A 14,948-nucleotide genomic window follows, 5' to 3' on the forward strand; every position below is an offset into this window, starting at 1 on the left:
AATGATGACTGGTCTTGTGCTATCATGTCCATAGCAATAAAAAAGAAGTTTTTGAAAATCACTTGATAATTTAAGTATTTCATAAACACGGGGGGAAAACGCGTTTTATTTTTTTTTTTATTGTACATTTCACATGGTGACCCACTGATCAAAACCAAAACAAAAAAACATTAGAATTGAAAAATCTTCCTCACAAGTGGGATGTGTTACAGGTTTGTGCCTCAGCTTCACTGTGTTCCACTTTATCCCTATAATTTACTGTATATTGATTTTGGAAATGTGCAGACTTGTCTTTAAATGTTCAAGGTAAACGTGATTTGCCTCCATCGGGAAAGAATGCATGTTTGAACTCATTTGACCATTAAAAGAATGTACACAGTGTGCAGCAAACAAGGAGGATATCAAAACAAGTCTGCACATTTCCTCACATATTCTTCTTATCAGGGAGAAGTTAAAAAAAAAGAAGCTTCAGTCCCTCTACGTTGTGTGATCTCTCACTCTAAACCCAGCAAAGTCATTGAGAACTACGACAAACACCATAAACAAAATCAAAACGCTTGACAAAAGCAGAGGTGCAGTGAATGAGAACAATCTTTTATTGGTGTTTTAGGGAAATCTTGACTACATCCAAATAACCAACACGTAGTGCGCTAGGAGCCATGGGCACTACTGATGCAGCAGGACAGTTGTAGTTCAGTTAGAATCACTATAAAATTTATCAGCCACATCTGTTAGGATATTACAGACTACTTCCTACTGGGAGAGCAAACAATCATTGACCAATGTACCGATGTGCTAAAGGTTGAAAGAAACCAACAGGGAGCATGTACATAGTGTTTATAGTCCAAACACAGCCGGAGAACGCAAAGGGTCAATCGATCAAGGCTGTGTGAGCATCACGTTCAAGGTATGGAGCCATGTTTGGAAAATCTGTGGTTAAAAACGAAACAAAGATGGTCTTCCATTGGGGACGTCCACAGAAGAATGCCTGAAGATCTAAAATATGATGCAAACAGCAGAAATGTTTTTGTTGGAAGTCTTGTAGAGGAACACTGAAGATCAAATATGTTTCAAGGTGCAACAATCATTCTTAACCAAAGAAAGAAAAATAATTTCAATAATACAGAATAGAAAAGGATGACAATCAGAATAAGAACAGTTAGCAGTAATAGTAACTATTCATCATGGTCAATGAGGGGATTAAAAGAACACTCTAGCTTCAGGAGCATGATGTGGTTAGCCACGCCCCTTTCTCAGTGTAGATACAGTAAAAAGTATAGATAGGTAACAGGAATAAGGAGTAAGAACAGCGAAGCACTCAAAAAGCACTAAAATAGCAACAAGCTTCGCGGATCAATGCAGGAAAAAATTTTTTTACTAATACTTTTATTTCTCACAGAAATCTGAGAAATGAACACCATTCCACTCAATGGGAACACTTACACCCATCTCCTGGAATACATATCAAATACACAAAATAGCATAGGCCTACTCAATATACAAAACTTCTCCTCCCTCGAGAAAAAAAAAAAGTTAATTAAAGTGTGTTCATGAAGTACAGTAAAGTTACAATGTGCATTTTATTTGGAAAAGTGATTAATATTTCAGAGTACATTACAACACTGATATTTAACAGTAAGTGTCCAGGTACGAGAGAGAAAGAGGACACATTATTGTGGGTGGAGTTGGCGTGCACCTGTGAGGGGTTTGATTGTATTTGGATGAAGCTGGACGGAGAGTGATTTGCTACGGAAACGATTTGGAAAAAACAATCGGGACAACCAATGTTAAACGTCAAAAAGGCTGCCGTCACATTGGTAATATAAAAAAAAAACAAAAAACAGCGGAAATTCTCAACACTCAACAAGGACTGAGGAAAAGAAACAGTCAAAAACAGCAGAATGGGAAAGGACAGAGATGTACCGATTTGAAAAGGAAAAACCAGCTGCTATTGATGGGAATGGTAAACATGGAGCTTAAGCACAAAGTAAATTAAATATAATGAAGTCATTCTATTAAAAAACAAACAAACAAACAATATAACAAACAATGTATACATGGTGTCTCCTCATTCTTTCTCTGTCTCAGCATGCCCATTCCCAGTGATGGGAACATTAAAGAAAAAAAAAAAAGAAATGCTTGAGTAAAATCCACAAAAATGTTGAACTACACAAGTTTAAGATAATGTTGCTCTCTATATTACAATTGATACATGCATCCTTGCCCTGGCTGCTGCTGCATCCTCAGTACAACGAAGTTGAAAAATAACCTTTGATGACTGACCAACCACTAAACATATCCTGGCTAATAAAAAGACACTAACCGTAGCATCTCTATGTCCCAGTCATGTAGAAAATATACAAAATTATTTTCCAAATTTACTCTCCATCTAAATTTTCTCAAGTGTTATAAAAATATACAATTCTCCAATAACAAAACTCTTAAAAGTCACATCTTTCATCTATTAAATTATTTTCCCCATCAATCACTTTTAAGAGCAACCACGTGACGCCTCCACAAACCAAGACACCTGAGCTTCAGCACGCAAGCCTTTGTCTTGTCCTATACATTCATCATTACAAACATCATCGCGCCGTTCTGTCCACTGTCCCGCCATAAAAATCAGTCTTTGGAATTCATCCATCTGACTCCTCCTCTTCTCGATGTCCATTCACCCTTCATCACTGGTCAGCGAGACGGTTTTCGTATTTACTAAGGATGTTGCGACAGCGGCCGAGTTCCTTCCGCATCTCTGCCACTTCTTGTCGGAGGGCAGCGTTCTCTCGCTCCAGGAACGCAGCGCGCACTGAAATCTGGTTCTCCTTAAGACGACGAGCATCTCTGGAACGCTTTGCTGCTTCATTATTTTTATACCTCCTGGTCCAGTACTTCTCATCCTAAGAGAAGATTTTTAAAAAAAGCACATACTGATTCATTTTCCAGTTTAATCCTACAGAATTATCTATTGCTACTCTCTGACATACATAAAAACCATTTAAACATGCAGCTATTTCTCTGCAGAAATGCACAGTGGTTTATTCTCTTTATTCTCTTCTCTTACAACAACCCTGGCTGTGTAAATTTTATCAGCCTTATTGTTTTTATTTACTCATTTATTGTTGATTATGAGTGCTATACACAGACTACTGCAAAAATACCGCAACATGCTCAGTGTAATTTCCTTTTGTACGTCACCTTAAATCCCAAACAAAAACAATCCAGCATTTGTTGAGTATACAAAAATGACATAAAGCAATGAGTATAAATCTGATTTGTAATCTCTGACTGACTTCAGTTACACTCACCTTCAAGTTATCAGGCACCAAGATCTTGCGAGCCTTCTTGATCATCGGCTGTGGTTTGAGCTCTTCCTCAGTGAAGCACTGCCTCCTGGGGTCAAAGCTGTGCTGGCCAGAAACACTGGACACGGCCATATCTGAAGAATCCAAATCAAACATCCCAGTGGCATCTGGCCCGCTGCCCGTAGGTGTCAGCAGCGGCGGACAGGAGGACGAGGAAGAGGAAGAGGGCGACTCACAGGAGTCATTCATACTCGTTTGACTCCCTGCAACAGAGTGGAAGTAAAAGGGGAAAAATCTGAATGATATGGATTATCACTACTTTATATATAACTAGACTGTTGTGGCTCTTGAGTGTACGTCACATACAAAACACGTGCAGCACTGCATCATCATGGCCACCAGATGGCGGCAGAAAGCTACCTACTTGCTTAAAAAAACAACATTCCCTCTGTGTTTGGTTTATTCCAAAAACTTGTTTTTATGCCAAAAAGGTTATGTCCTCTGGTAATGACATTTACAAATATGCATAGAGGATTATAAATTTCACTTTGCAGATGTACACAATTATTTAAGCAACCAAGTCCTGTGATACAAAATAACTGTAAATTAAGTTTGTTTTGATTTGCATGTTTTTAATACTCATACTCATCTTCTGCAATTTCAACCATTCTGAAATGGGAAAGTTGTTGTTATTATTATTTGATAATTAGTTTAAGATCTGTATAAAATGAATGGTTAACTATATTGATAATTCAATTCCATTTATTTATATAGCACCAAATCAGAACATGGGTCACTCCAAGGTGCTTCTCAGTTTTCTGATCATTGTTTTTAATAAAAAATACCAAACTTTTCATGGTTTCAGTTGTTAGTAAGTAATTTTTTTCCTTTTAATTGGCTTGGGAAGTAAATATGGGGCCTCACTGTAAAGTGATCTGAGCATCTGCTTGATGAAAAAGTGCCATAGAAATCTAGTCCTCCTCCTTTTCTCTATTTTATTTATTTATTTTGGTTTTAGACTGTGGTTCAGACAAAACAAACTATTTACATAGCACCGTGCTCTGGTACATTGTGATTACCATTTGTGCTATTATCTGACATTTCACAGATTAAATGATCATGACAGAATAAAGAATATAATCGTGAGTTGCAGGTCTAATAAAAAGCTTTGACATTGAAAGAATACTGTAATCTAACACTAGTACTGTCATGTCAATGACTCCATACTGTTGTAGATATGCATTCTCTCATATACTGCTGAAATAGTTAGTTACAGTCCGTATCTTCCTCTTGATGCAGATGAATCTCTTCCAGAGCTCCACTTTACAAACCAGCACTCTGAGACACCTGACACCTCAGCACAACCACTTAACCTCTGTTTGTTCAATCAATCGGTATATAATCCTGACCATTATTAATAAACAAGCCACAGAGAAATTAATTTAAACTGAGGTCAAACTCCAGTACAAGACAGAAATCTAAAACTGAAAGTGTAACCTTCCATCTCTTTGCTTAAAAGCAGTTAACTGAAGCTAGTGGAGTGCTCCTTAGAGCCCAAAGCACCTTATTATTTTCCTTCTCTATTATGGCACCAACAGAAACTCCACAATCACCAACCTTTCTGATGGCTAAATGACTGTACAGTCAAATTAAATACAACAAAACTGGTAATGTGAAGTTATTTTATCATAATAAGACAACTAATCAGAAAAATGTGCAAAACTGGGCCTGTTAGTTTTTTTCTTTTCAACTCAAAATAAAGTTACTGATGTCATTCAAACCTGAAAAAGAAGTCATGTTTTCTCCATTTAAAAAGAGGGGGGAAAAATCGCAAATACCATTAAAAACACAGACAAGCAAAAACAGAAATGCCTCTCAGATGGACATTTAACAGGAGAGGCGCCCAGCACCAAAACACTGCCAATCTCAAAATGACCACAGATTTCCATCATCTCAGATCATCTCAAACCAGCTTTCCAAAGTGATTATTACTGTGGCCACTTGTGCAGAAATACTTTTCAAAAAACAGGCCTACTGTTTTTAATCAGTGTCTGGGCAAGTTGGTTTAACAAAACAAAGCATCATATTAATCAACATTATATAACTTGAATAGATCCTTGTCATTTGATTGGTGATTTGTATGTCACATGACATGGATTAGGGAAGTCGTTATCTTTGGCTGCTTTCAGTGATGCCGGTATTTGGTTAGACTCTTTCTCTCCGATTGTTCTGTCTGAGTTATTTTCATTAGTTACTTCATCCAAACCATCAACATGTTTATTAGACCCCATTCCTACCAGGCTGCTCAAGGAAGCCCTACCATTATTTAATGCTTCGATCTTAAATATGATCAATCTATCTTTGTTAGTTGGCTATGTACCACAGGCTTTTAAGGTGGCAGTAATTAAACCATTACTTAAAAAGCCATCACTTGACCCAGCTATCTTAGCTAATTATAGGCCAATCTCCAACCTTCCTTTTCTCTCAAAAATTCTTGAAAGGGTAGTTGTAAAACAGCTAACTGATCATCTGCAGAGGAATGGTCTATTTGAAGAGTTTCAGTCAGGTTTTAGAATTCATCATAGTACAGAAACAGCATTAGTGAAGGTTACAAATGATCTTCTTATGGCCTCGGACAGTGGACTCATCTCTGTGCTTGTTCTGTTAGACCTCAGTGCTGCTTTTGATACTGTTGACCATAAAATTTTATTACAGAGATTAGAGCATGCCATAGGTATTAAAGGCACTGCGCTGCGGTGGTTTGAATCATATTTGTCTAATAGATTACAATTTGTTCATGTAAATGGGGAATCTTCTTCACAGACTAAAGTTAATTATGGAGTTCCACAAGGTTCTGTGCTAGGACCAATTTTATTCACTTTATACATGCTTCCCTTAGGCAGTATTATTAGACGGTATTGCTTAAATTTTCATTGTTACGCAGATGATACCCAGCTTTATCTATCCATGAAGCCAGAGGACACACACCAATTAGCTAAACTGCAGGATTGTCTTACAGACATAAAGACATGGATGACCTCTAATTTCCTGCTTTTAAACTCAGATAAAACTGAAGTTATTGTACTTGGCCCCACAAATCTTAGAAACATGGTGTCTAACCAGATCCTTACTCTGGATGGCATTACCCTGACCTCTAGTAATACTGTGAGAAATCTTGGAGTCATTTTTGATCAGGATATGTCATTCAAAGTGCATATTAAACAAATATGTAGGACTGCTTTTTTGCATTTACGCAATATCTCTAAAATCAGAAAGGTCTTGTCTCAGAGTGATGCTGAAAAACTAATTCATGCATTTATTTCCTCTAGGCTGGACTATTGTAATTCATTATTATCAGGTTGTCCTAAAAGTTCCCTAAAAAGCCTTCAGTTAATTCAAAATGCTGCAGCTAGAGTACTGACGGGGACTAGAAGGAGAGAGCATATCTCACCCATATTGGCCTCTCTTCATTGGCTTCCTGTTAATTCTAGAATAGAATTTAAAATTCTTCTTCTTACTTATAAGGTTTTGAATAATCAGGTCCCATCTTATCTTAGGGACCTCGTAGTACCATATCACCCCAATAGAGTGCTTCACTCTCAGACTGCAGGCTTACTTGTAGTTCCTAGGGTTTGTAAGAGTAGAATGGGAGGCAGAGCCTTCAGCTTTCAGGCTCCTCTCCTGTGGAACCAGCTCCCAATTCAGATCAGGGAGACAGACACCCTCTCTACTTTTAAGATTAGGCTTAAAACTTTCATTTTTGCTAAAGCTTATAGTTAGGGCTGGATCAGGTGACCCTGAACCATCCCTTAGTTATGCTGCTATAGACGTAGACTGCTGGGGGGTTCCCATGATGCACTGTTTCTTTCTCTTTTTGCTCTGTATGCACCACTCTGCATTTAATCATTAGTGATCGATCTCTGCTCCCCTCCACAGCATGTCTTTTTCCTGGTTCTCTCCCTCAGCCCCAACCAGTCCCAGCAGAAGACTGCCCCTCCCTGAGCCTGGTTCTGCTGGAGGTTTCTTCCTGTTAAAAGGGAGTTTTTCCTTCCCACTGTAGCCAAGTACTTGCTCACAGGGGGTCGTTTTGACCGTTGGGGTTTTACATAATTATTGTATGGCCTTGCCTTACAATATAAAGCGCCTTGGGGCAACTGTTTGTTGTGATTTGGCGCTATATAAAAAAATTGATTGATTGATTGATTGATTATTCGTAACATTTGCCATTGTGTTCAATTTACCGTGCAATTTTGGCTCACACTAGCAGCGATGACGCTTAGCTTAAAACAAACATAGTGGGGCTTGTTTTGGTGACAGAACAAACCCCAGAAGAAGACAATTTGAACGAGCTTATTATTATTATGAGTACACCATAAGCCGTCTGGAGGCATTTGCAGTATTCGCTGGGACGTCTGTAGCTGAAGTACAAGCACTATTGGCTGAAAAGCTGGACAAATTTCTGTCGCAATTTTTTGTTGGATTGAGGAAAGCAGACGGCAGTCTGTACACAAAGACATCAGTGCATAGTGTCCAATATGGACTACATCGTCAGGATTGTTTTTGAACTATCTGACTGTTTTTGCAAATTGACAGAGAACAATTTTGGATTGAATTGGTTTGCTATTCGAAGTTTGCGTTGAACTATTTGGAACCTCTTGACTTCAAAGGACCAGTGATGCACACCAAAATGTAAGTCCCTTTTCTCTTGTTTATAAGTTAATAAAATATTAAATGACAAGGATCTATTTTAGGCGTTATATAAAACAAATAATGAATGTTTTTTCATTTGTGTAATGGAAAGAATATTTCATGAGGTGAAAGATGGAATGTTCCATTCAACGAGGCTCTGTGTGCATTGCACTCGTAAACATTCATTATTTGTATACTATGTGCTACTACTTGTTAAACATTGTGCATCTGTAATATATTTCATGAGCAGCTACCCTGTGATTATCCAGTGAGATAATCCAATGTACAAAAGATCAGATAAAGTGAGGGAAGGATTCTACACAAGCTTTCTATGTTTCAAGATAATAAAGAGCTCACAACACTGAACTATAAATTAAACAATGCTTTCACAAGCATCAAAAGAATTCAAGCTTCTACCTTCATGTGTATCTCTGGGCTTAAACACAGTTACATTTTAATGTGGATGGACAACCATGTTCCACACAGGCCTGACAGTAGATGCCTTTTCCTCTCTGTATGAATAAACCAGAAGATTTCAATGATTCATGCTACTTAAAGCGCACAGCAGGACCTCGTCAGTGCAAATACCTGGTCTGCTCCTCAGATGGAATAAAAACGTGCAAACCCTCACCACTGCATGGTGCACGATTTCCTGTCCCTTCTTTCTGAGAAGCTGTGGAACGCAGTCTGCAAAGTAGATTTAAGAACTATCACTCCACGTGTTTTCAACTTTCACAGAATGGGATACATTCGTTTTCAAAGAAATGGTCCAGCATGTGACTACAAACAGTTGAGGGCTTATAGGACAACACTCCAAAGTCGCATGAAGCTTTGCGGAAGTAGAAAGTAATCTTTCTTAGGTACCTCATAACCGCCTGGTTATGTATTACTGAGCAGTACTGAATGTCCTATGTTTGTCCTGTTCTTGTTTAGGGACCTTCATGGTTTTATACAGTCCATTAATCAGATCACAACACCAGTTCTTTAGCTTCATACCTTGAGATGACATGAGACAGTGTATGCAACATTTTAAAATCAACAGTATTCTGTATTAAAATAGTCACGGTTTGCTACCAATTTCACTGTTTTACTATAACAGTGTCAAATTTTGAACCTTGAACCTCTCTGATCAATTCCCACTTCAAAATGTCATACAAAACCAAGCTGTAGTCCTATATAGGCTCATTGGTGTTTATCCCTGGATTCCACAGCATTCGCCCTATTGAGGTTTCAAATCCCACGAAATCTCAGAGAGGTCGCCACTCTGCAAGATGTCAACAACATTGAGACATGGTAACGCTGGTAACGCTGCAATTTAACTGCTGCACACTGACAACAGCATTAACATTGCACGGTAAAACTCTATGTATATTATGCCTAAAACTCTCATGAATATATTATCTATTTAGGTTTTTAGACATTGTTATTGTGTTTGTTTTATGTAAATATGTGAGAACCTCAAGTGACTTCTCCGTTATTTACAATGGGAATCCATATGAGCCATGAGCGCTTCCTGTTCATGTCATTCTGGCGGAAAGTGAAGTTTGCTCTTTAATGACCTGCTTATTGTCCTTTACAGCACTGTTTGTGCTGTTTGTTCCAGAGTAATATATACGTATAAGATGTCTGAAATTCGGTTTGCGTTTCAGAAGTTCCACACAGGTTGAACGTAGGAGACACAGAATATTTAGAATATTTGTTTTAGCAAGTTTTCAACATGCCTGCAGACTCTTCTGAATGTTATGAAAGGCATAAAAATTTACATTTTAGTAGTATAATGTTTTTTTGCAATTGTCATCATGTGGTTTCTCCATGTTGTATTGACTGCAGCGCCTCTCTGGCACACAAGGGATAATGGGATATCCCAATAGGAGAATGAGAGTCTACAACTCCCCCTGGATGGGATGGCAGTTCAACCGAGGTTACTTCCCCAGCCAAGGCTGGTACCCATTTACAGCTGGGTGTACTGGGCCAATGCAAACTGTCTTATCCAAGTACACAGACAGGTAGAGTGACCAGGAATCAAACACAGGTCTACATATTGGTAACCCAACTCCTTATCCCACTGGGCTACCTGATCTACATCGTCCAACTTTGGGAACATTTATTTCAACCCACCATATCCAAATGAAGAATTTCGACATATAATTTAGAACTTCTCCTTTTGCAGGAGACAGAAACCACTGTTTAAAATGACCCTATTGACCCCAGTATATCAAACCAAAGTCAACTGCAAACTTCTAGAATGCAGATTTTGATCCACATCTGGCTAATTTTAAACCTCTACCATGTGCAAAACATTCAATTCTATCAATGATGTAACAGTGGTGGTAGACTTTAACAGGCTGTAAATGGTTCAGTCACTTGATGGTAAAGAATTTTTTCAGTGCTTTAGTCTGTATCTGGAAGTGGCTGATTTAGAGAAAGACACCTTCATAGTGGCAATACAGCTTTGTGTAAAATCTTGAAATAAACTGGGAGTATTTAATCATAAACATCATTACTGCCATTTTGGTGGCAATCATCAGGAAAATGTAAAAGATTATCTGCATGTGGTTGTGGATTATCCCCAAAGTCTCATGGGGTTTGTTACCAAACCCTGCAAAAACATTCATACAATTCTATTCAAAACTCTGGACGCTACCAGACAGGAAGAAACAGAAGAGTCAACAATCAATTCAGTTAAATCCCTGAGGAGACAGAGACTTTCAAATTGTTCACATATACCAATATTTTTAAAAACAACTATTATAACTATATATGTGCATTGATCATGTCTTTCTTTTATTAAATGCAAAGTATTTTGGATGAAGTAGTGAACTGCTGTATTCTCTATGTAAATCTCTATTTTCAAATGTACTTATGATCATTCATGATGATCAGATGTTCAGTGTGAAGTCCAGCAGCACAGGGAGCCTCTTCCTGTTGCTCCAACCCTCCCTCCTCCCCCGGGCTCCTCCCCCCATCTACTGGCCCTGCCTTTAGTTCTCTCACTCCAGTAATCTCGGCCTCTGCACGTGTACTGACTCGTGCACATGGCTATGGCGTGTGAAGTGGGGAGAGATTTAAAGACACGCAACCAGCAAAACACTCCACACACTCCTCTCTCTTTCCCTTAGTACTGTTTGGACCCTGCTGCACGATAATCATTGGCTTGGAGTCGCTGATGGTGTGTGTGCACTACAGTACACAGATCACATGTCACGCTAAGCCAAACCTCTTTGTCACAGCCATGAGACTGACTCATCAAATACCTCAGGACTTCTTCCTTTACTGCACATTTTCCTCTCCTTTCTCCACTACTTTCCGCATGCTCCTGCTGCTGATCCAACCGTAAAGGGCAACGTGAACATGATGATTTATAATCCTGCACAGGCCTGCATTATAATTCTGTCTACTTTCTGTTAAGGTGACCTCACAGTTAGAGCCCAGTAATCTTCTCACCCATCTAAAGATTGATTCTGCAGCCTGCAGGGTAAAAACAAATAAATAAATAAAGCTTGCTCAGTATGATGGTTGCTGGAAGGTCAAAGGGAAACTGCTCATGGAGACCTTAAAAGAACATGACGTAACCTTGATTGCAGTTCAAGCATTATTTAATTTTGGGACTACTAGCCTCATATCGGCAGCTGGGAACTATTTGTCCCTTTCAGGTTTTCAACTTTGCAAAGTTTGCAGAACTCTCTTTCAGTGATATTGTGACTGAGCTGATAGGGCCAAACCTTGAAGAATGGCATGCAACTCTAAAATGCTCCGCCATCAGTCGTCCTCTTTTTTTTCATCTCTGGTCAATGTCTTTCAGTTAAAAAAAAAAAAAAAGGGGTGTAGGGGGGAACTTCTGTAAACTCACCATGCAGACAGTCACTTCCTCCTGCAAGACTCTGAGCCTGAGCAACTTCCAAACCAATGAGTGAAGAGGAAGAAGAAGAAGAAGATGGTGAGCAGGATGAAGAGCAGGGCGGGGATGAAGACGGTAGGCACTGAGAGCTCTGGTTGGGCACGGCCGACTGAGAGCTCTGTGAGGGGATCTGGGCTGAACTCGAGCTGTTGTTGTTGTGGATGTTGCCCATTCCATTTTCAGTCAGAAACTCCTCCAAGTCCATGTACTGAAGCTGGAAGAGGCCTCCATCTGCAGGTAGGGTGCGATCCCACAAGAAAGGCCCCAAGAACTGGTTGAAATTTCCTCCACCATTTACACCACCTCCTGCACAGCCATTACTACTGACTGCTCCACTCCCATTCCTCATGGGGCATGCTCCCAAGGAGTCTTCATCCAGGTCCAGGGATCTGTCTTTGTCTGCTAGACAGAGAAAAGCAGAAACAACTCTTCGTAAAATAAGTCTTGCCAGACTTGAGTACCCCAAGAAAACTGTCACAAAAAGGTTTTTCTCAAGATATTTTGATCAGTGTTCCTGGACAAACTGCTGCTAATGTCAACATTAAGCATTTGTGTGGAGCTAAATGGGGTGGCAGGTGTTCCTGCAAGATGCATTTCTGCAAACTCTCCCTCATCTCTCATACAGGCACGTGTGCATAAACACAATTACACATTCACAGATGGACCAGATGGTGTCTGAATTGCAGAATTAAGCAAGATCTGAAAGCAGTTTGTTGTCATAACATCTACGTAAGCCCCTGAACAAATCTCACAAGTAGCTGAAGATGAGTTTGGCACAAGAAACCAGAAGGAACATCTACACCTATACCAAAGTGTAATCAATGTATTTGTAATCTGAATTCCAATTTGAAATCATGAGATGAATTATGATCCATGTGACAACTCAACACTGACAATAAATGGTGGAATATGGTGCCACAAAATATTAACATCACAACAGTGAGCCGATTCATTTGTGCTGCTTTTCAGTAAAACATGTTTAACAGTCAACATCACCAATGATCACAGTGATAGAGGTGCTCACCTTTGACCTCACAGGCGTTTTTTAGACGCTGGTCTCCCTTCACGGGGTGCTGCAGTAAGGATTTTAGTCCTGCCATAGAGCTGAGGTGTCCCCCTGTGAGGGAGCCTGCAGGCTGAGTGCAGCTTCCAAACTGTGGGCTTGCTCCTGCAGGAAGGTCGGGGGTCGGGAGCTGGGAGAGCTGCCTGGACATCCTGAACCAGACCAGATCGCGCAAAGACACCTGGGGCACTGAAGGAGGGAGGCGAAGTGACGTAGAAAGGCCCCCAAGAGGACGACTGTGACGAACCACTGTGCACGTGCGAGGTGGAAGGAGGGGTAAAGACACAAAGTTACTATTATACTATAATTACAGCGAAATAATAATCACGCGGCTCCGTTACAACACATGCAACTTTTACCTTGAGTGATTAAGCGCTTGCAGAAATGTCGTTGAAGTTGTCCATGAGAGTTGGCTTTGGGGTTTTTTTTTAACTGAGTGGCTCCAGTTTTTATTCTCGGCGGTCCAGTGTGGGAGGGACAGTCAGAGTCTCCATAACAAACGAGAAAATAACAGTGAAATCCGCAGCAAAAAACAGTACAGCTTAAAGATAAAACAAAATAATATCCCGGGTTCGAACCCAAAAACAGTGGCTAATGTTCGCCGCAACAAAAACCAACGAAGGAAAAGCGCAGGCACGAAAGTACGGTCTCAATTTGTCAAATGCCAAGTTGTGTTTGTGTTTCTCCTGTCGTCCGTCGGAGGGGGAGGAGCGTATCGTTTCCTCTCTCTCTCTCTCTCTCTCTCTCTCTCTCTCTACTTTTTTATTTTTTTATCCGTTGGATCCGGTCACGGGCGCACGAGCTTCGCCTTCTGTGTTTGGGCCGCGCGACGTCCACGTCCCACCGTCCTCGCGCTCAGCTGGAACGAACACGGGCAGTTCACGTGACGTCACATCTCGCAGGATGGGAGGGGGCGGGGCATATTCAAGCCGATCTGTCAATCCTCGCTGTTATTTACGGGACACGCCCACCGGCGTGCAACACCTCGAGGAAAACAGGTTGTTTGTTGACGGACAGGTGGACCTTTTTCCCCGTCTTTTTTCCTTTTTTAATTGTGCCATTAAAGTGTAAATTTTAGTTTACAGCAATGAGGGAGAAATACATGCTAGGTTTAGCTTCGGGAGGAAAAACTCATGTGCTGCGTACAGAATAACGATCTAAAAAAAAAACTACATTAAGAGTGTAGTCTTAAAAACCTGAATTGAGTGTTCCTTTTTTTTTTTATTATTATTATTTTTTTGCTTGCCGTAATAATCCGATGTGACTCTCCGAGTTTGCCACTAATCCACTGAAAACGTGAGTGTGCGTTTTTTTCTGAACGCTCGAGCACGTTGCCTCGCGGCGTACAATAGCTGTTCCAGCTCACGTGTGGCAGGCACGCGGAGAACAAGCCTGTCGGCTCCGGCTTCGATTGGCTTCGGAAAGCCGTCAATCCGCCCCCGACGAGCCCTGATTGGACGAAACAAGGTCGACTAAACCTGCCTGCTCGGATTCCCCAAGTGCATGCTCCAGCCGCGTGAGACCAAACACAAAAAGCGAGAGGGGTGTCTGAGCTCGAGAGGGGCGTGCAAGTCATCAACGCATATTGCAATAAATCACTTCTGTTTCACGCACAGACACCTGACAAATGAATTTAGAAATTACAGTATTAAAAGCTTTAGTAAACATAATAATGAACAGGGCCGGCGGGAGTTTTTTTTTTCTTTTTGGCGCGGGGCGGGGAGTGGGGGGGTGAGAGTCGGGGTGTATTGGTGTATAATCGGCCCGCAAAGTATGAGCACAATCTGCAATGTGCAATATCACTGTTCAGTACTGTGATGACGAAATGACTTGCAACGAATGAACAAACACTGATGAACCAACATCATTTCTGGCTTTTACATCTCCTGGCACACCTATTTGACTAAAAACATAAAATGTTGAATTCATTCTACAAGCTTCCTCCTTCGCTCCTTACAAGTACAGACAGTTGCCCGGTTCCAGATCACCTTTTTTA

General features: G+C 40.4%; 1 protein-coding gene across 2 annotated transcripts; it reads right to left on the reverse strand.

The window, feature by feature from the left end:
• Window positions 1-581: 581 nt before the first annotated feature.
• Window positions 582-13,863, reverse strand: dbpb (D site albumin promoter binding protein b). Of its 2 annotated transcripts, XM_034174627.1 has the most exons (5): window positions 13,312-13,863; window positions 12,914-13,201; window positions 11,842-12,291; window positions 3,306-3,565; window positions 582-2,897 (listed from the first exon to the last, which is right to left on the reverse strand). In XM_034174627.1, exons 2-5 carry the CDS (start codon window positions 13,101-13,103, stop codon window positions 2,682-2,684), a joined length of 1,116 nt encoding a protein of 371 aa, XP_034030518.1. In that variant the 5' UTR covers window positions 13,104-13,201; window positions 13,312-13,863; the 3' UTR covers window positions 582-2,681. The 2 variants fall into 2 exon arrangements, with proteins under 2 accessions (XP_034030518.1, XP_034030519.1); XM_034174628.1 differs by lacking the exon at window positions 13,312-13,863 and having other exon boundaries at window positions 11,842-12,288; window positions 12,914-13,287.
• Between the last annotated feature and the right edge of the window lie 1,085 nt (window positions 13,864-14,948).

The sequence above is a fragment of the Thalassophryne amazonica genome, chromosome 7, assembly GCF_902500255.1.
Source record: "Thalassophryne amazonica chromosome 7, fThaAma1.1, whole genome shotgun sequence".
NCBI classification, from domain to species: Eukaryota; Metazoa; Chordata; class Actinopteri; order Batrachoidiformes; family Batrachoididae; genus Thalassophryne; species Thalassophryne amazonica.